This window comes from Varanus komodoensis, unplaced genomic scaffold (genome assembly GCF_004798865.1).
Source record: "Varanus komodoensis strain SLA01 unplaced genomic scaffold, ASM479886v1 scaffold28, whole genome shotgun sequence".
NCBI lineage: Eukaryota > Metazoa > Chordata > Lepidosauria > Squamata > Varanidae > Varanus > Varanus komodoensis.
In genome coordinates this window covers 14747504-14770501 of record NW_025335727.1, presented here as the reverse complement: position 1 = coordinate 14770501, position 22998 = coordinate 14747504, and the positions used below count along the sequence as shown (strand labels likewise).

The 22998-nt window shown below is 41.2% G+C and overlaps 1 protein-coding gene across 5 annotated transcripts in view; it reads right to left on the bottom strand.

The window, feature by feature from the left end:
- The window catches only part of VEPH1 (ventricular zone expressed PH domain containing 1), a 154117-nt gene that overhangs the window by 6189 nt on the left and 124930 nt on the right, over nt 1-22998 (bottom strand). For all 5 annotated transcript variants that reach the window (XM_044434633.1, XM_044434634.1, XM_044434636.1 and 2 more), the window contains 2 exons: nt 22571-22705; nt 10885-11002 (listed from right to left, as the gene is read on the bottom strand). In XM_044434633.1, the coding sequence (XP_044290568.1) occupies nt 10885-11002; nt 22571-22705 (253 nt within the window). The remainder of the gene's footprint in view (nt 1-10884; nt 11003-22570; nt 22706-22998) is intronic.

Sequence of the window (22998 nt, the reverse complement as noted above, 5' to 3'; positions counted from 1 at the left end):
TAGGCTTTACCATCACCACCCATTTATTAAATGGTTAGAATCTTTGAAAAACACAGTAATTCCTTCCACCTCCTCTCCCATAGGACCCTATCAAGCTATTGCCAATTAATTTTCCAAATGGGCTGGGCACTGGGAGTGGGTTGGAGTGGAGATATACCTGACCAGCCCCAGGCTTTCAAGAGCCCTGGGCAAGAAGTCTTGAATAGGTGCCCTCCCTCACGAACCCTAAATTCTTGCTACTGTTGTCATCCGCTGCTTTCACTCCTTGTCCTCTTTCTTAGTCCAGCAATAACTGGCCTGCCTGACTGGCTTGCCGGGGGCCAAGGAGCAAGGAGGCTGCAGCATCTGCTGCTTCTCCTCTTTGCCCCCGCTGGGGTCCGGGCCAGAGTGAGAGGAAGCTGAACAAGCAAAACGAGCAGCAACTCCAGGGGCTTGTCAGTGGGCCTCATAGGGGCGTGGGGGCCTCAGCAGGTGCTCGCCCATGTCTCCCCGGGGCACTGGCCCTGGTTTCCAGAACTGTTGTGCACAAGCCAGTAAACATACACAAACTTGCTGCATTAATCCCTGTCAAGGGTGTGTTGGCATGACATGCAAACCTGTCTAGAGAAATGTACTAGCAGAGCCGAATCTGCCTGGATCCAACCCATGCCTCAAAGAAGATTAAGTTACAGCAATAGGAGAAGAGGTTGAAAGCCATTCTGATGTAGACGTTAGGATGCTGGGCTAGAACTGGGAACACCTGGCTTGGCTGAGAGACTCACAGGGTGAGATAGAGTCAGCTGCTGACTCTCAGCCTAGCCTACCTCACAGGGTTGCTATGGGGATGAAATGGAGAGCAGGACTGTGAATGCCACCTCAGAGGAAAGGCAAGATATAGCAAATAAACAAACTCCGAACCTGGTGAGACTTTTTGAAAATTACTGATTTGCTATGAAACTTCAGGTCTAGGCATTTTCTGAGCCTAATGATGGTAAATCTCAGAAATTTGGTATTCGGGTGGAAGCGCTATGTCATGAAGTAAAGTAGCCGCAGGCAACCTTCAATTTTTACATTCATTATGTGTATTTGATAAATCCATGGATTTGCAGTGATGTCAACTTTAAAGTGTACCCTAACGAATATGAGGCCAGAACGTCTGAGAGACCGATTAAAGCAGAAAAGTTCAGAGGGTCACAATGAACTAACATTCCAAATGCATTTTTGACTTATTTTCTTTGCAATTAAGATGTCTAAACATGTACAATTTTTTACAGGGACTTTATAACCTCTGTGTTGCAGAACCTTATTACTACAATGGAAGCAACTTTTATAGGTTCTCAGTCCCTGGGTGAAGTCTTTGGTCTAAGTTGTAACTGTGCTTTCTGACCATAATGCTTAAGATGATAAGTTAATGATATTATCATCCTGTAATGTTGATAAAAGAAAATAAAACCTGGATTCAGTGATAAATTGTCTCCCTGCTGCTGGATATATATATTCAGCAAAACCTTTTGATGGCTGAAAAGGATGGGATAAACCTTGTTCAAATGCATTGAACGAGTAACAAAACAGTTCATTTTGAAATCTAATTTGTTATAAATTGTGAGATCTAGCAGGACTCTGTGAGTCTAGGCCAGGTATCTGGACAATTTTAAAACAGCCTGAGTATTTTACTAATTTGGTGGTGGTGCCTTTTAATTTTTTGGTTACCTGGACAATTGCAAAGTAAATCAATGAGTAACTTTACATATGCATTTATGACTATAAATAATAAAAATATGACTGATACCCACATTTCCCTGAAAAAAAATCACACACAGACAGCACTCTGGAGTGAATGAGGCCGTTACAAAAATGATTATTCAGTTAGATTTTTCCTTTTTTTATTGTATGCTCTTAATATTCCATTGGTGGTAATAAAAGCTTCTTTCTTGGGGCTAACAGCAGCTTTGGGCTGGAGAGGTTTTTTAATTGAGAAAATGACTTGGTCTGCACATTATACTAGCATATGGGTTATTTAACCCAACCATTTTTACACTCTGGGTTGTTGTGATTTGGAAATAATGGTTTGTGATTGACAAACAGCACAAAGAAGAAACCATAGTTTGCTGTTGGGCTTGTTCTCCCTTTGTGTTCGAACTCTGGTTTGTTTCAGTCACTGCTTGTTGTTACATGTGAAACTAGAACCATGAGGTTGTTCAAGAGTTGTTTCACCTGGCCACAAAGTCAGTGAGCAAGAGTGGTAAAAAGCCCAGCATTGATAAGCTTTGCATGCTTGTACAGTAGGATTTTGGGATACCGAAAGAGAGCATGGGAAAGAAAAGAGAAACAAACCAGCCAGCAAATGAGAGAGCAAACCATGATTTCAAGCAAGCCCTGGGTACAGCAACAAACCATGAGTGTGAATCAGGTCAATGGTGGGGCGAAGAATTAATTTTTCCATAAGCCATGGTTCCAATCATGAGTCCTTTTCTTACAGCTCTTTAGAAGAAAACACTAGATGTGATAAATACAATTTTGCATTAACAGTGCAGTCATCTACACATTTGCTTAAATTAAGTCCCACTGAGTTCAACACTAACTGAAATTTTCATGTCATGTCTAGTTTGATCCTAGATTCATCCTTTTTGTTGCTTCTAAACAATTGCAAACCACTCTTGAAAGTCTACTGCAAATCACATCAGATTTGTAGTAAATCCTAATTTGCCTTCCGCCTACCCTTCCTTGAACCCACTCCTAAAATGTCTGGTATTTGTAGCTATGTTGACATTTTGCTATAAATGCCCTCTAAGCTCTTGTTTATGTAGAAAGGATTCAAGAGAGTAAATGTATAAATATTTGTTGAACTGGGCAGTAAACATTTTTCACAGCATATGGCATCTTTGAGAAGCCATGAACAATGCTAAAATTGTTGACTAAAAGTGAAAGAGAATGAGAGAGAGATTGTTCCATCAAGAACTGGGTATATAAGGCCATTGAATAAAGCAAGCATGAAACCAATAGAATGCTGACCATTTTAGATAATAGGTGGGAAATACTACTTTGAAATGGCCCCTCGTGTAAACCAACCAACCAACCAACCAACCAACCAGCCCCCTTTGTGAAAAGAAACCAGGAGATCAGGAAGGACATTTCAAGAAAGGACATTTATTCTCTTAGAGAAGAAGCTTTCTCTAAGAGTGCTAATTTCTATTTGCATATATTGAATTTAGGCCAATGAAAATACTCAATACATTTAATCAATCTGTAGAATTTTCTACCAGTATATGTATGTAATAAATAAGACTTTCTCATCTTGTTTCATTCAGCTGTGTGTATAGATCAGGCCAAAAATACTGTTATTAGGGAGATATAAACTTAAGCCAGAACATTCTTCCGAAATGTGCAGCTCATAAATTTATTCATTACAGCATACAGTGCAGCTCTTAGTCTTTATGCTAGACCAGCACTTCATGGGTTTTGGGCCAGCCCTTTCGTGCAAGAGGGTTAAGCACCCTGCTTCAGGCCATACCATGTGGCAGGGGATACACAGAGTTAGGTTTTGGGGTCTGAAGGTACAGCAAGACTTTTCAATCTGTTGACCCTACCATGGAGTAGAATTCTATTCATGTTTCAGCCCATGGAGCACAGTGTGAAACAACCAATTTACATGGACATGATGGTTTGAAAGCCTTTTAAAAGGGGGTTTCTTGACAGAGCTATTCATGGTGTGTGTGTGTGTTATTTTCAGACACATATGCAGAAATAATGCATCTGTCCCTATCATCAACACACACAGGGAGGGAAGGAGGAGGGAAGATCCTAGGTGCTCCTGTTTAAAGCTGTTCTTGCACTTTTTCATTTTCCTGAGCATCTAGGATCCCAGGAAAGAATAAGTGTGAGAAACCTGACAACATGCAGGTTCAACCCCCACTCTTGTTTTTAAGGTGGTGACCTACCGGACACCCCTCTTTGGAAGCAAAGATTATGTACAACTTTGGTTTCTCTTGACAACTTGCATTTTGACAAGAGAAAGCAAAGAAAAATATAAAGCTCATAGCATCTTTTCTGGATTAACGCCCAGGGTGGGTGCCTGCTGAACCAGTGACAACCCCTCTATGTGCTACTTGGGCGCTTTGAAGGGGCTGTTACCAGCTGTCAACACTAAGATCACAAAAAAATGATCTCCAGGGGAAGGGGGAGAAAGTGATGAGTTCAGAAGAACTTTTGGTTGTAGTAGAGGACTGCAAGTCAGTGACCGTCACACTACCATGCCACTTTGGTGTGAGGTGTGGGTTTTTTGCCACTCATTCATCATTTTCTGCAAACCACAATGGTCACCTGGCTTTGGACAACAACCCATTGCAGGTCCAACATTCCCTAGATTAAGCCATGAGTTGCTAAGATGGCTTGTTGTCCATGAAATAGTCTCCCTATGAGAATTGGTCTAGGTTCACACCACACAGCACACCATTGTTTGTCTTCCATGACAGGTTATTATGTCATGTGAAGCCAGTCAATTTCCTGGGCCAGCACTGACAGGGTTAACAAGATTAAAAGGAATGGGCAGAGATTTTATAACTACATATGGTATATTTTCACCATTAAATCCCAAGGAAGGGCATATAAGCAAATGTCTTGTACAAAAGCTTTCCAAGACAGCATTTACTTTAGGCGAATTCATCCATAATGAAATATTCTCCAGTTGACAGAAAGTTTAACCTGGAAGTAATTTCTGCAAAAATAATTTCAACATTACAATGATGGATTTTTTCCAGCTTAAATAAGGCGTTCTACAGGCATTGTGCTCTTATCTTTAAGACATTTGTAGAGCAAGTTTCCTAAAAATCAGTACATATATCGATACTCTTCAATTAGTATCAGTGGGGACTACATCAGCCTAAAGTCTCACTGAATTACTCTGAGTATGATTTATCTCCTTCTAGTTTCATTTCAGAAACCAGTGATTCTCTTTGGAATGACTTAGTCCCTCATTAACAATGGAATGTACTGTGAAAAGGTACTCATATCCCTGTTAGATTCTCAGTCAATCTCTGACACAAATTGCTGGCAATGCTGGAAATCTCAGGATTCAGACATGTGTGTTGATATATTTGCAAATGTCTAACAAAGAAAGAGATCTTCTCTTACAGCAGGAATGGAGAAATGGTGGCCCTCATGAAGCTGAAGAGTCCAACTCCTATCCACTGCAGTGAGCATGGCTAGTGATGAGAAATGATGGGAACTCTATTCCCACTACATTCTGAGAGTCACAAGTCCTCAATCATTAGACAATTGATCCTACCACAATAGCCTACATATTATAAGCTGCATGAAAATTTAATATTTGTAAGGCAAAGACAATAATTGAAAACAGGGAGCTCCCTTCTGAATGGAATGGAGTAACCTTTCCCCCCTCTGGAAAATACAATAGGCAAATGTAATTCCCAAGCTTGCTGGCTGAAATTACTGTCAAAGGATACAGAATGTCCTAAAACACTTTTCCAGTCAGCCCTGTCATTGCCATGGTTCCTATGAACCTTCCAACTCTGCAGTTTCATTAAACCAAATTCTTCTCCTTCAAATCAATGTAAATTAGGATGGCATCAGTGGATTTCCTGAATGGTGGAGCCAGCATTCATGAGAACAAAGTTAGTTCCCGGCTGGCTATATTTAATCTCATAGTGGACATAACGGGCTCCTTTGGGGAAAGTGGGGAGCTCCAGGAAATGGTGCCATGAGTCATTTGTTGCGCACTGCACATCAAATGGATGAGACATGGAAAAGGACACGCCCCCTTCCTCCCCCAAAAAACATTTCTAGCAACTGTTGCAATGCCTGTTTGGCTCTAGGAGCAAGATACATCACTCCCTCCTCTTGGGCTGCATTTTACATTAATGCAGAATAAAGAATATCGCATGAAGAGACTACATTTTAAAATTCTTATAATTAAAAGTGTGGTTAGTGTGTGTAAGGAATCCTCCTTAAAGAGGACTTCCTTGACTGGCACCATTAGTTTGGAATACAGAGAAATTACACTACATATGGCAGAGGCGGGCAACTTGCCCACCCCTGACCTAGGCTAATAGAAGCAAAACCAGAAACTGAATCCATGCAAAATCAATGAGCTATAACTGCCATACTTCTGCCAAAGCTGACACAGTGTACAAGGTGCTGTAAGTGTCTTGATTGTCTTTGGCCTACCACTCCTAATCTAATCTGACTAATGCAGCCACCTTCAGATTTTTTTGGCTTTTTTTCTTAAAGCGCGTGTAATCCCAACTGTTAGTATAGGGCCAGACCTATAATTCTTCTCACTGTAACTTTCTCTTTTATGCCTCTTGTCTATATTTCTTCTTTATCTATTTTTTCCCTTTCCCAATTCTTCTCCTTAAAAAACAAACAAACAAACAAACCTTTAACAACAGACACAACCTTTAAACTGGACCTTGACTTGGGCAGTCCTAACAGTGGATGTCTTCCAAATGCAGGACAGCCCTCTGGCAGCCATCGGATGCAGGAATGTCCTCTTTAAGGATGACAAAGGCTCACCCTAAAATTAGAGGGGTGGGGGATTGTACTGTGGCTTGAAAAACACAATTCCCTGCAGCAAGCAGGGATATTTTTGAAGAGCAGAACACACCATTTCATATACTTGCAAGTATGTAAGCAGAATGAGCTTCCTGAAGACACTTGTATGGTGTCTACATTCTGTTTCGTCCAGTGCCAGGTGAAGACCTTTGTATTTCCCCAAGGATTTTAGGCTTTTAATCACTGCTGTTGTAAATCTGTCAGGGCACAATCCATCTGGGGCACCTGCAGCCCTCCAGATTTGGAGGGTTTCAGGCATCCTATGGAAGGCAGGAGTTGCCTGGAGGGAAAGATTGCTTTTGTGCTGCTCTCAGTCCTCCAGCTCAGATGGCTGATTTTGGCCAGCTCGCTGAGGCACTTCAGAGCCTGCAGGGCTGGACGCATTCCTCTGCTTCTCAGCTCCCTTCCCACTCCCTAAATCCCAGCTCCAAGATTGTTCTTACAACCTTCCAGATATGGTCAATTAGTTTCTTCAGGGTTGAGGAAGAGATCCAGCTATAAGGCCAGAGAGATTTTCTAACCTCAAAATTGGGTCCTGAAATATCCTACAGCCATCCAGACACTGTGTAAACAGCTGTGGCATTGTGCTGTTACTATATTTTAAACCGTGCTTTGCTGCCAGGTTTTAGTTTTGGTTTTTATTTTTATTGTATGCTGTACACTTCTGAACTTTTATATCACATCTTATATTATCTTTTATGGTTTTAATTGTTGTGAACCACTGAGTAGGGAAGAAATAAAATAAATTAATTAAATAAAACCCGCTTTCAAGGAAATGCACTTATGAATTAAGCCTTAATTATTTTTATCTCGGCACTGCAATAGGTAAACTGCTTAATCAAGCAAAGACTCAGTATGGATCACAGTCTACAGCAGATGCGCTGCAGAATGAAATGAATCCAGTTTCCTTTGAAAAATGCCACAGAATTAATTTTAACTATTGAAAACTGAGCTGGGTGCAATATAATGAAACAGCACTTCATACACACATGCCATAACTCTCTGATGTTAGTGAAAATTTTAAAAAAGTCTTCAACTCTGCATAATAGCCAACAGTCAGCATTAGAAAGTTGTCCAAACTCCCTAATTGGCAGCTGTTTCCACCCTGCTGTAGGATTTCAAGGGTTTTACATCTTTAGATGGCAACTCATTTTAACTGGCATCTGCTTTTCTTCTCATATCTCCATCTGTCCAAAACAGTGAAATGTTTCCAGCACAAGCACAGTGGCCCAAAAAGAATAATTGAGGTAGCTCCATTTCACTGAGCCATACTCAGAAAAAAACTGAATTAAGGAACAAACAAACCACTCCAAATACAAAATCAAACCCACTCTTTCCCACAAAACTACAAAAATTGCATATCAAGTTACATATCTTGCTTTGCTGAGTATGATTTCATTGCAGTAAGTAAGAACAAACATGTCATTCAATAATAATAATGGACACAACTGGAATTTGATGTGTGTCAATTAATTTTATATCAAAAATTGAAATGTGGCTTCAGGCCTGGTTATGGGACAGAGAGTGCTGCAGTCATCTTGGAAGACAATCTATGCCAAGAACTGAACAGGGGAATTGTGTCCCTGTAGTTTGGTTGGAACCCCTGGTCGCTTCGGGTACCATCAACCATGGTAATCTTCCGAGGCACTTGTCTGAGATGGGACTGGGAGACACTGTTATATGGTGGTTCTGGTCCTTCTTGAAGCAGCAACTTCAGAAAATGTTGCAGGGGGATTCCTCTTTGATGCTCTGGCATTCCTCAGTGTTTCATCTCATCCCCCATGCTTTTTAAAATACATGAGAACTGGGAGAGATTTCTCAAGTCTGAGGGTCCAGTGCCACCTTCAGACACCCAAGTCTCTCTCTTCTCATTCTCTTTCTCTGTCCCAGCCTGACCTCAGAGCAAGTTCCTGAAGTTGGAGCAGTGGCCATCTGGAAGTTGCCTCGTGGCCACAGGGTTGTGTTATAAATAAATAATGCAGTAAAGAATCTGGGATTTGCATGTGTGTTGATTGCAGTAGCCAGTGTTTTTGTAAAAAAAAAAAAAAAAAGATGCCGGAACTCACATCTTGTTAATCTTTTATTTAAAAAAGTATATATTCAGTTCTTAATATTCTGGCCTTTTTATTAGCACGACCGGTGGTTGAGAATTAGTAATGTTTTTCATTTTTAAATTTGGGGTCACACTTTTACACTAAAGATTAAAAAATATTTTCAATTCACCAACTTTTTTTAAAATAAAGAAATTATTTACCTTTCGCATGTAGTCAGTCACTGTAATGAAACATAATGTTTGCCGCCTGCAGTAAGCACTCAGCGCATGACCACATGACCAACCACAAGCCGAGCAGCATCACAAGCCAAGCAGCACCATCACAACCAGCGCGGACACACAAGCAGCCTGCATGCACCATTTTAATGATTTTGCCACCAACCTGCTATGCCCGACAGGGCAATTCAAATTCATGTGGAAAAATCTGTTGAAAAAAGGTGCCGGAACGTTGTTCCGGTGCGTTCTATGACAAAAAAAGCCCTGGCAGTAGCCAAGGGCATGGTGTGATGCATCCAGGTGCACATCAGTGTGTCAGATTATGAATTCTTGTGTCAAAATTTCTCCTGGCTCTATCAGTCTATAGAGCTGCATTAGACAGGAACTTTAATTCAAAGGTAGTTCCAGAATGGGAAGTGCTACAGGCAGCATGTCTGTTTCCCCATCATTTTCTAACACTGTTGGTAAAGTTGGACAGCTATTTACACATTTTTTCCCTTGGAGAAAGGTCTATCTGTCTTCCCAGCTAACTGCATAATGTGGGATACATTTATGGCTTAGATGTAGTAACTCTGGGGTTGTTGCTAAAACTGCAGTCACCAATAAGAGAACACAACTTTCAGCTGAAATAAGATGTTGCAAATATTTAAACATTTGATTACAGTGATGATTAAATGCATTTATAGCCCACTCTTCCACTTACGGAGAAGTCAGACAGCAATAAAAACACAGTCTAAGAATCACATATTAAAACTATAAAAATTAAGCAAATAGAATTTTGAAAAGCATTGATACAAAATGGTTTAAAAGAACCAGGATATATTCCAGTTCTACATATTTATGATAATTTATGTTACTATTAAAATGTATGCTTTTAAAGACAACAAGCTAGGCAGCTTTTTCCTTAAGGACTATCAAATCTGTCCCAACCATTTTGTTTGCCAAATGTTGAGCTTGAAATGTTTTAAACAAAACTCAAACTTAGCATGTGAAAATTGCACCAACAATGCCCTCTCACCCCTGTCTTGGAGAGGCTGTGGGGAGTGAGACACACTACTGCACAAGATAAGATTGAGTCTGGCTACTGATGAGGTATACATGATTTGAATAAATAAATATATTGCAACACTTTGGAAATCAATATTAACCTCTATCCTGGAAAGAAAACAACAAGCAATCACATTTTTCCTTTATTAGCATTTTCTTTAATATATTTAAACTCCAGAATCTTCAGAAAGATCTAAGGATCTTCTAGTTTGCTGTTGCCAGAATGAACACTGTAAAGGACGGAAGCTGCCACTGGGCTCCACAACACAGGCTTAGCTGATACGAATTTGGCAAGCAGTGTTTGCAGAAAAATTAACACATCACAGCAGATACCATCAAAGAAGATGGATTTCTGGAAACTTAGTTTTCATGTCTCTCTTAGCTTAACAAAGAGTAGTTCAAGAAGAGGCTTATATTGAGGAACCACCCCACTTCCTTCACACAACTCTGCCAAGGGCCTTGATGTTGCTTTCTCCACTTTCCCAACATGCTTCTGTCTTAGGAGTTTTCTGCGGTTAATCCGTTGCATCTACTTTCAGTTTCCTTGAAGAATGGGGATTCAAGAGCTATATGAAGAGCATTCCCTTTCCTGCTTTCCCACTGCATGCCCTCTAGAATTGTGGCACAGTAGAATAGCACAAACACACAAGTATGGAGTGTGCTTTCTTTCCACTATTAGAAATAATGCTCTCCCCCATTTCCATTGCTATATATATAAAAAAACTCACTGAAAATGCTGTTTAAAACAGAGGCAAAACTGGGTGGTCATAAGGTCCATCTAAAGAATCCAGAAACAGTATGATGAATGTCAAATAAATGCTTCATACTGAAAACTTTTCTCTTACCAGAAAAAAAAAACCTTGAATGAGGAAAAGCTAGAACACCTGCAAAATGGGATGGGAAGGGAAGGGAAAGGGTGATCCCTGAATCCATTCAGCCCCCACTCCATGCATTCATCTCAGTCAGACTCAAATGCGTATTACTTATATGTTTCAGTAGTACAGGAAAAATCCCCTTACCTGTTGCTTTTTCAGGATTGTTACACATGAAACACTGCCAAGCCCCTGTTTCCTCACTGTAACCAAATAAATCAAAGAATCTCACTTCTTCCAGATGGATTTGTATATGGTCCAGATCCTAGGTAAGTAACAGAACAGAGACACCCCAAACTCATTAGAAACTTCTTTGGCTGCAGTACAATTTAATGCCTGTAAAAGTAAAGTAATCATGTTAAGCACTTTTTAGTGATGGGATATGAAAGTACACAAACATTTATAAGGTTTCAAGATTAGATTCAAGCTTTCAGTCCTGCTGAGAATAGCAATTTCTGTGTAGCATCATTAAAAAAAAAATTAAAAACTTCGACCACAATTCTCTTACCTTAAAAATCTTCAATGCTAGTGAGAATCACCTACCTCCTAGAATTAATAAGTGATAACAAGATTTTCTACACAAGCCTGGCAATTGGCTGCTGCATCTGCTTTCAGTTTTGTTGCAGAATTGTTACTGTATTTTAATATCTGTTTTATGGACTGTTGTAAACCACCCAGAAAGCTTCAGCTGTGGGACAGTATAGAAATTAGCAACAACAACAACGATCTATGAAGAACATTTTCTTTTTGCGACATAACCTCTAGTTGGCACTGCGCTATAATGGAATATGCAAATATGCAGTGAGAGCCAGTGCGGTGTAGTGGTTAAGAGCATGGGACTGGGACTCAGGCAATCTGGGTTCTAGTCCCCACTCAGCCATGGAGCCAACTGGGTGACTTTGGGCCATCATAGACTCTCAGCCCAACCTACCTCACAGGGTTGTTGTTATGGGGATAAGATGGAGGAGGAGAATAATGTAAGCTGCCTTGAGCCCTTTGTAGGAAAAAGGCAAGATATCAATCAATCAATCAAAATACATATCAGAAAACTACTCTTTATTTCATCTTCATGATTAAATGTGGCATTTGATGTAAAAGAGCTCTCCAGAAGTGTTTCTCAGACACGGAAGCAAAACTTGAGCTTCGTAAGGAACCAATAAACAGCAGTGATGCGGACATGATACATATCTCTTGTAGAAAGGCCTAGAATGGCAAGACATGCATGCTGCTTGGAGGAAGGGAGAGAGAAATATGTGATGTGACAATAATGTTAAAATAGGAGGATGAGATATTTGCAAATCAAAGCTAGCAGGAGTTTCATGATTCATCGATCCGATAGCTTAAGACTCTTTTCTACCCAGATAATATTCCTATGACACTTACTTGAGACTAAACCCAATTGAACAAAATGGGATTTCCTTCTGAGTAAGCAGGTGTAATCATGGTTTTGGTTGCATATTCATTCAAAAAGGAAACTGTTGCTAAATTCTGGTGCAGGCATTTTTATTCTTTCACCCATGTAAATTTGAAATTTACACAATAAGTAAGTTTCTTAAAAAGTAGAACATACCCTAGTGATTTCTGCTGAAAAAAAAATGCAAGTGAATGTGGCCAAATTAGTGCATATGGGTCAGATACTTGCATGTTTATATCAGCTTGCAAAGAATGCTGTGCTGTCTTTGTCCGTATGTACATGCCACAGAAAATATTTTTATTACATAGTTCCAATTTACTGGTAAGCAAAATGCTTCCAGATGTATTTATTTCCTCACAGATTTCCGGTCAAATGCTTCATGGATATTTATGAAAGGACATCAGCTATGTTACATTTAAAACAAAGAACCTTTTTGCAAATCATTGCAAAACCATTTCTATTGAGTTATCCTGTCACTTGTCAGAACAAACAATACTTTATGTACTTTTAGAGGTCAACCAAGTCTGACTAAGAATTCCTATTTCATTGCTTAATTAGGAAAAAACTGTGAACAAGTTCTTTGCGGGTGAGGGGACAGCCTTGCTGTTTTGGCTCTCTCTAGTATCAGTGCAATGCTCCATTTGTCATTTTCAGCTTTTGTAGATGAAACATTGCTCGGGTGTTTGGTATTCCCTACTCCTGCTTGTTTATGGGTTCTGTAGATCAGCGGTTTTGAACTGCTGGTCCGTGGACTGGCACTAGTTCCCCAGGAGTTTCCTGCTGGTCCATGAAAGACCCGCATCCAGGGGCTGGCTGTGTTCTCCCTGAAGATTCACCACCTCTTCCTTGGCCAAGGAGGTTGGGGAGGGGAGAGACAGCTCAACAGGAGCCAGCTGGGAGCCACACCGTGCTGGATCCACCCTCTGGGAGGGACCCTGAAGACTGGGTCTTTTTCTGCTGTGCTGAGGTAATGTTGAGGCAGGGGTGTGTTGAGTGTGTTTTCTTAGCCAATCTGTGCTTGTGTGTATGGGGGTTTGAGTGGTGGGGTTAGTTCCATTTCATTATTTAACTTTATAAATATTAATGTATTAAGTAGCTTTGTTTGATTTTGTATTGCTCTGCTGGTACTATTGTATTTGAATTTGTATTTGCTATGAGTATAGTAAGGAGCTTTTCAGCCCTGTCACTGATAAAAACCAAGCAGAGAAGCAGAATGGATGTCAATGCAGCACTTTGTCTCTCGGGAACAACTGCAGCATTCTTGAAAACTACAACAAGGACTATGCAGCATTCTTGAAAAGAAGCAACAGCAGATCTCACACTAGCCTTATCTTAATTAAACATTGCTCTTTAAAAAATTCAGTTGCATTCGATTCCATTTAATTTCAACATTTTCTTTTATTAGCAATTTATTGCTCAATTTCTGGTTATTTTAGAGAATTTTTATTTTTTGGTATCATATTTAAAAACCAATACACAAAATATTACATTATGTATATAGTGCTTGTTATTCCAGCCTCAGTGGCCCCTGAAATAATTTTATTTTCGCTGGTCCCCAACTGTAAAAAGGTTGAAAAGCATTGCTTTGTGCAAACCTCCAACTTTGTCTAATGAGCACTTTCTGCAAGTTTTTAGAGCAGGGGAAATGTAGCATTTAGTTATGAAAGTGAAAGAAAGCACTATTTCCACTTGTGTGTTTATATTATTCCTCTATCCCACAGTGCCATCTAGAGGTTCTGTACCAGAAAAAGAAATGCCCTATACTGGATCTCAGTTGTGTGATGAAACCAAAAGGGGATACAGAAGTTTAATGGCCAGTTCACAGCCTTGGGTAGAAAAACTCTGAAAGATTTTGCTCTAGAACAATTCCACATTTAATTTCATAATTCACCTTGCTGGATTACTTACAGGAGTTCTTAAAAGGGCACACATTTGTTTCCTTGATGTCAGAGAGATCTGAAAAGATATACTTGCTCTGTGTTCCACAAATAATATGATATCTCCATTGTAGCAGGTCATCAGCAATAAAATGTGGTGCTTGCAGGGCCATTAAGGCCAAGCTTTGGCTTTAAGGACTGAACCTCCACTTTAGACCCTACACTGTAAAACAGAGTGCTACAGTGTTTGGGACCATGGACACGTCTAGTCATTTGAGACACTGTCCTGAACACTACCACAAAAGGGCTGCCATAGGAGGTGTGGCAGAGTGCAAGTAACCTGCCCAAAGACTGGTCGTGTGTAAAAGGCTGGCTCTCAGGAAGCGTCTAAAAGATGGCTGTAAAATGTGGGTGTGCCACAGGTGGCCCATGGACGACATGTGACTGCAAATTTTGTGGCCTCTGCTGAGTTCCCGCATTATTGCGCTTGCTGCAGTGAGAAAAACCCCAAACTGATTTAATGGGGAAGGGAGGAAGGTGTATGGGGAGCAGACACATCATTTGCAGGCAGAATTGCATGCCCCGAAGCCTCCCAGAATGATGGTTCTTCTTTGGGGAAAAAGTGACAATAGCAAAAGTGGGCTGCAGCCCCCAGTAGTTTCCCGGATGCAAAGTTGCACACCCTTGTCTAAAAACTTTGCTCACTAATACTTCCTGCGCATGACCATGCAGATGCCTATGGAGGAAAACAACCCACTGGAGAGCAAAGGAAGGGCAATTCTGACTTGAGCTTATCCCTTGCTGCATCCTGCTCCTGGCAGTACAAGGCATGCATGCATTCGTCATGGGCACAGAATGTCGTTTTGGTGCACCTGTCCAAATGATGCTGCATGTGTAGCTGATGGGAAGGCAGATGGGAAGAACTAGTGTGAGATCTGAGTTGCAGATTGAGCCAGGCAGTTCATATCCTTCCAGTGACATTCAATGAATAACATTGGTTCTGCCCCTCCCACTGTAAAATAGCACTATTATTTCTTTTTTTGATAAAACAGTTGTACATCTGAATAAAAGTATATAAAGAAAATTTCACAGTGGAACCTCTGTCAAACTGGTGTGCAGTAATATATGGCATGAGATCCAGAAAATATGTCTCCAGGCTCAGTTGAGGGACAAAGGTCAGTGGTAGAACATATGCTTTTCTTACAGGAGTCTCCCAATTCAATTTTGACAGCTTCAGCATGTGGTTCTTAGGAGCCTACTCACAGATAAGTCACAAAGGGTCATATACTACCATGAGGTGTACTAGATTGGAGCCCCATAGGGTTAGGATTGCAGGCAGCAGTTCAGGGAAAGACTTTTGCTTGAAAAAGTGGAGGGCTACAGCTAGTTGGCCAGTATTTGACAAGCGGGATTTGTGCCTGTGTACAAAAGCATATCTATTTGTCCAATGTCATTAGCTAATATTCAAAAGATGGAATGGGGTAGATTGTCAAGGTAGACTTGACAAAGGGTGACTGGCCAACGTAATCCAGTGAGCTTCTGAGCTGGGAGAAGTTATGAACCATGATCTACTCAAGACTGTTCCACTAGCTACTATCCCAGGCCGTCTCTTAATTACATGGATACTTGACTGCTCCTCTGAAGAGCTCAGAGAAGCTCACAGGTGGCTTCTGGACAGCTTCTCATCCAAACAGCTTACAAAACTGGATCTGCTTATCATCAGCAGGCCATATGCATCCTGATCATTCTTTTTTCACAAAGTCTACAGCACCAAACCAGATGTGATGCAGAAGATTCATGAATGGATTTCAAAATATTGAAAGTAGTCACAGATTCTCCCGTTTGGACTACAGAATTTGAGGAGGTGTGTGCTAAACATTCCTTCACAGCAGTTTCCCCCATTCTGGTACCTTCCAGATATTTCTGGAATTCACCTTCCCTCAGCCCCAGACAGCATGGCCAGTGCTCAGCAATTCTGCTTGTTATAGTCCAAAACATCTGTGGAGCACCAGGTTGGGGAAGACAAAGCAACCTTCTAAGGGGAACACCCAACATTTGATGTTGCGGTTATCCCACAGAGGTAGAAAAGGCAAGTACCCAGAGAGGATGCACCAATGTTTTCCTGCATATCAGGAGGAGGAGGTGCATAAGAAAGTAAATATGAGGACAGTAAAGAACAAAATAAAATGGAAGGCATGAGCTGGGGTTCTCATCTGCAGTGTGGAGGCAGCAGCTCACTTAGACTAATAGGACTTGGAACCACACCCCCTTCAGGTTGTTCCTTCTTTCTTCTTCTGCCTTCTTTCTTTCTTTTACAAAATGCAGTGTAATGCAGCTCGAAGGTTTCCCCCCAAAAAAATCCCTTGTCAATAGCTGTGTGTTCATTTTGGATGCTTTGAGAAAGATGGGCATATATCCAGGTTGAAGGAACCACGCCAATGAACAAATAGACAGGATGGACAAGGCCTTCCCTACCTCCTAAGTAGTCATGACAAATGTTTAAAAATGCTATTTCAATCAGCTAGGGAAAAGTGAAGCCTTTTAAAACAGTTTTAAAAATAATTCCCACAAAGGGTATTTTAACCATGTTCAGGACTGCCGGGCATTGTGAATTTCTCTGACTGATATAAAACATCTGTTTGTCTCTGATGAAATGTAGCAGAGAAGTGTAGCTGACATGCTTTATTATGATAAGACGGTTCAGTTATAAATTAAAACAAAAACAAAAACACCCAAATATTTTTAAAACACTATTTGCAAAGGAAAAATCTTTTCCTTGCTGTTCATCAATTTGCCTTTTCATGTTCAGTTTTCTATTAAAAGTTTTTTTCCCCAGGAAAATCTTACTTAAGCCAAATCTCCAGCTGCAAAATGGTGTATCTCTACTAAAGCCAATGGGGTGTGATTGATTTACATCGTACATCAGTCTGGCTGGTTTGCTGCCAAAGACAGCTACATGGATTGTTAAGATGTGTCTGCACCACAACAGGTTTCTCCTGTACTCCTGGTTTACTAGGCGGAAGAGCGGATACAGTTCCTTTTGGAGCAAGGATGATGTGGTATTGAGGAATTTCATTTGGACAGTGCCAATGCAGCCATACCGACTGCATGTCACATGCCTGTCTCCATGCCTGCAGCACAGCTAGGCATTTTTGTGGACAGAAAGTTGATGCTAAGCATCCTAAGTAAGAACACAAGAGCCATGCTGGATCCACCAAAGGTCCATCTAGACCAGCACTTCATACACATGGTGGCAAACCAGCTGCCCAAAGGATCCTTCAAACAGGATGGGCGTGAGACCTCCTCCTGCCCAAGCTCCTCAGCAACTCGTGTATGCATGCTTGACACCCTTGGCAAAGGGACAGCACAACCAGCAAGGCCAGTCGCCACCAGTAGCCTCCTCTCTCATGAATCTGTCCAATCTCTTTTTCAGGCCATCACCATGGCATTAAATCTCATAGTTTGACTATGTGCTGTGTGAAGCAGTACTTCCTTTGATCTCTCCTAAACCTCCCAACAGTCAGCTTGATGGGATGCCCCCAGGTTTGAGTGGCATGCAAGGAGGGGGATGCCTCCCTCTCTACTTTCTCTGCACCTTGCATTATTTTAAATATCTGTACCATGTCTGTGTACTGCTCCATCCTACTGAGATGTTTGATGCCAAAGCCAGTATCATAGGTAGGCGTCGTGGGGCACTTGCTGAGCACCTAGCGTAGGCCAACAAGCAAAAGCCTCACCCCAGTCGCTCCTCGCTTTCATCACTGCAACCTGGTTGTTCGCATGCCTCCTGCTCTGGCCCAGGCAATGGTGGGGCTGAGAAGATGCCCCTGCCTAGCTGTTCCTGGTCCAGCAAGCAAGTGGTAGCAGCAATGAGAGCGGAGAAGGCGCAATAGCTGCTGGTGGCAGTGAAAAGTGAGAGGGGGCCCCTGGGAAGGGATCTTGCCCCAAGGCCTTCCAAACCCACTCGGTCTGGCACAATCCAGCCTCACTCTTAGAGCACCTGCAAGGCTTCCCCCACACCATGCTTGAAGCTGACTGGATCTCTTTGGGGCGATCGGCTCAGTTGGTGATATTTATGGTCAACTTTCTCTAGGAGGAAAAAAGGTCAAAGCTGAGGCTGTTGTGCTTTGGGTACATCAAGAGAAGGCAAAATTCCCTGGGGATGACAGTCATGCTAGGGAAAGTTGAGGGTGGAAGAAAAAGAAGACCAGGTAAGAGATGGGTTGCCTCCACTACCTTGAATTTATAAATAATACCGAGCAGGGCTGTCATGGATAGGACATTCTGGGGGGCTTTTGTTCACATATAAATGGAGCAGAAGCCACTCTGTGTGTGTTTTGCAGATTTTCAGGTGGCTTTTCCCCTATTGCTCACCCATTGTACAAATTCATATGAATGCATTACTGCAAAGATGTCCAAATCTCCCTCAATATGGAGGGAGATTTGTGCATTTTTGGCAATAATGCTACTTTTCATGGTTCATGGTTAAAATTGCCCCCCAACCCCCGCCCCACACACACACAAAATAGAATTTAAAAATTGTACCATGGACTCTGCACAACCTGAGAAACCTGATCCACTGCAGAATCCATGAGGCAGCCTGAGAGAAATCTAGACACATTTGAGTCTATTCTGGATTTCTCTGGCGTCCCCACCTGTGTCATTCAGCACTGAAACTTAGGGAGACTGGTCGTTGCCATTGTCTCTCGTTTGGCCTTAAGGAAGAGTGTCAGTTGGCCTTCCCCAGCCAGGTGCTTCAGTTCTCAACACCTCCGGTCAAGCACTGAAGGGCCCCAGGTTTAGGAAGGCTGGTGTTAGCAGCTACTTGAAGTCATATAGTCAGCTCATAATGGGCTTTCCCTTTCACTTCTGGGACCTTCCCTTACCAGGCAAAAAGAATTTTAAAAGCTCTATTGGCAAACAGAAGAGACGTTGTGATTCTAGTAGGAGTTTCCAAAATCTTTTTTAATGCTCCAGTGTTGCAAAAATGTTACAGCTTCAACAGCAGGGAGCCTACACAAGTTTTCTTTGCCTTCTGGAAAGCTAGCAGCAGTACAGGCCCACATATGTTAAGGATCCACATCCAAATAGTAATGTGATTATGCAACTAATGCTTTTTGGGAGTAATAGCACTTGCTGTTGCTGCTTGCATGACGTATTTGGAGAATTTTATACAACATATTAGAAAAAGAATCCTTTCCAAGAAGGAGCTCTTTTTCCTTTGCTCTTCCTTGGTGGTTCCCCAGTCAAACTACATGTTACACAGTCCAGGAGTTGGTCCTCTTCTGTTTTTACTTCTTTTTAAAGCCAGAAGGAGTCTGGGTAGTTTGTAAATCAGACAGCCAAAACAGTGTGAATCTGCTTAGTCCTTCTTCCATTGGGTTTTGCTTTGTTTTAGGTCAAAGCTGCTCTCTCTATGCTGTTTTCTACCCATGAAGGTAGTGGCAATGGGTAGTCATGGGAGACCCTGACTGGCAACAGCCATCCAGGATTCCAGGCTGCTGTCTTTACAGCCCTACCTGAGGATGCTCAGGATCGAATCTCTGTACATATTAAATGGTTACTTTCATTGAGCTTGAAAAAAGCACGGGATGAGGTTATTTGGATTCCTGAAATGGTTGTTACAACTTTGGAATTCATGTCAAAAATAGGAAAAAAACCATTTTTGAAATAATATCAAACCCCATATCTGCTGTTCCATCAAAAGGGTATTGATTTATTTAGATACCATAGATAAATTTAAGCTTTTGGGGGGAAAAGCCCCACCTGCCCTTTGGTGGCCTGCTTTGTAGGTCCGATGTCTGGAGAAGGGGCTGGGTAGGTGCTGAGGTCAGACTTCTCCACAATGATGCATTATAATGTATTTTTATTTAAACAACAGTCATTTCCCCCTCAATATTCACCTATATGTATAGCACTGCATATGCAGATGTATGCAACTTGGCTTTTGGTGATACATAGCTGACTCCCCAGCTTTGCATTGTAAATAGGGACAGAGATTTATTAAGGCTAAGGAGCTAAAGCAGCTGGGCGTGCACGACAGTGTTATGAAACCAAAGGGGCTTGCAAAAGTATTTGGTGATATATAGCACTGCTTAGAGAGTTTATTATCTAGAGGGTATAGAAGTATCTCAAAAAAGAATGAAGTAGCATGGGGTGTCTGCAGCATTGCAAACCATTGACTAGAGCAGCCTTTTCCTACATGTTTGTTGATCTTTCATTTTTCTTTTCTATCAGTCAAAATGTCAGAGGTGGTTTTAGAAGGAATCTCTCCTTGCTTGGTTTCAATTATGCAATTTTTACTTAGGGTTCTCTGTGTATTTTTTTCCTTTAAAAACGGGATAATTGCAGGCAGTCCAGACTTACCTCAAATATGTTTTTGTTTTAAACACATTCCATGCTGGTCACTTGTATGAACTCCAATTAAAGATTAATAGCTTTGACCAGAAATCTTTTTGCTTTGCTTTGAAACATTATTCTTTACAATCTTTGAAAGTGTAATTACTCTGAAACAGTAATCTCTTCAAAGGGCAAAGGTTGACTGAACAGATCACGCGCAAATCATTAGCCTTCTGGAGTCTATGCCATAGCCCACAACTATGTGAATTTGCAAAAGGCAACTAAACAATCCGTTATGGCAACTTCCTCTCTGTAATTCCCTCTCCTTCTCTCTCCTTCCTTCTCCTTTTCTCTGCATTTCCCCCATTTACATACCAACCGCATGTGTAAGGGATTAGGGACATAGGGAAATGTAAGACATTTCAAAGAACAGGGCAGATGACATTATTGGAAGCACTGCTGAGCTCAGCATTTTAACTCCTGCTGAGGTCCTTGCCACTATCGTCCAGTCATGGCAGAGATCCTATGGAGGCCTATCAGTGGAAAATAGCCAGGCCTGCTAAAAAGAACCTCCAAGGACAGAGGAAGTGTTCCTCCAATAACAGATGCTGGAAATTAAGGAGGGGAGAAGGAGATGATGTACCCTTGCTTGGAAACTTGTCGATAAGGACATTTGTAGTGTGTGCTTTAGCCATCTATTTTCAGCACTCTTCTCTAGCCTGGTGATATTTTGAATGATATGCCCCATCAGCTTTGACCACTGGCCATGCTAAATGGGACTGATGGAAGCTGTGGCTAAAAATATCTGGAGGGCACCAATTTGGGGAAGGCTTGTATAGAGGGTGTGGGCACTGGTTTGTCCAACTCAATATAGGGCTTTGGATTTGGGGAAAAGAGGGCAGAGCACATCGCCATACCAGGACAAATGAGATTTGCTAGACTTGCCATTTTTCAGGGTTAGTTCCCTCCACATCCTGTACTATAAGTTATACCTCAGTACACATAGAGACACATACACACAGTAAGCTCTTACCACCCTGCTATTAAGTGCAAAGAGCATGCCAGCTGGCCCATGTAGTTTAGCCAACTAGTGTGAATTAAAATATTTCATTAAACCAGTACTCTGTTCAAAAGTTTAAAAGGCAAACTCTGCCTGTAAGCTCACAACCAATTTCTTTTAAAAACTGTGTTTTAATTGGTACAATTTTGTCTATGAGGTCTTTAAGAAATTCAGTTAATTAAATATAGACATTTATATGTCTTCTATATTTAATCTGTCTAGAAAAGTTCCTTCTAGCATTAGAGACTAGGTAAACTACAAAAGTGAGAATCACATTTTGCTACTCTTTCCTCCAAGCAGTATATGAAGGACATTCCTTATCATTGTGCCCAAAGTTATGTTCTTTCTCTGCTTTCTCATTTCTAAAGGGTGATAGAAATAATCATCCATCCAGGAGGTATTGATAAGTAAGACCATTTAAAAAGAACACACAAATGTCATGCCCCTCACCTTTGGTTAATTGTGGAGCAGGGACATTCTATTAGTCTTCTCTAAGCTCTGATATATAGTGTGTATGTGTGTATATATATATGTATATGTATACATACATGTATATATATATATGTGTGTGTGTGTGTATGCATATATATATAAACACATACATATATTCATATATATATGTATATATGTATATGATTATATATATGACTCTAAATGGGACAGATACACAGAGAGAGAGAGAGAGGAGGAGGAGGAGGAGGAGGGAGAGGGAGGGAGGGGGAGAGAGAACAGATATATTAAAAGGAGCACATGTGCTCTTTCTCTTTCCTCTGGTGCTTTATTGGAATCTATGTCATCCTTGATATATGGAGCTCATACTCCTCCTCGGTGCTTTCTACAGAGCTTGTATCTAAGGAGAGCATCCTCCTATTGATGCTCTCTATTCCATTGGTTTCTGTTCCATCTATATGCTCATTTACAACCAAGCACTACGAGCTTTCCCCATCTTGGCTGGCATTAGCATATAATGAATCAGCACATAAACTTAACTGCCGAAGGTCCAAATTCCAGCATCAGCTCTGGAAAACGATCAATTTAATCTGGATGTTTAGATCCTGTAGCCATAGGATCTCTTTTGTTTGTTTTAATAAAGTGAAGTACGTGTCATGTCCATGTGAATGCTCATGGCAGGAAGGGATTTACCTTCTGGTGTGGAAAGGTAGATTGAACCATTGCAGTTTCAAAGCTGTGCGTTCCCTTCAGCTGAGTTTTTTCCCATAAGGTTTTCAGGGCTTGCACAGAATTATTCTGCATGGACAGTGGATCTGGGAACAAGCTCTGTGGACAATATGGAAAGAAGAAAGCTTTATGTACAGTGCCTTTCATTCAAACAACTAACACACAATATCAAGGTATACATAATGCCACCTAAAATCCCAGATCAAGTTGATAATCTCTATGCATGCGATTCGTTTGGACATCACAGCAAACTAGTAATCAAAAACGAGTGACTGAGTGAGTCAGAGGGAGGGAGGGAGGCACTTCTAAGGCCTCACATGATGACCAAGCCAAGGTTTGGTCCTGTTTTCTCAGCTGCTTTTAAATGGCATGCACTTATTTTTGTTTGTTTC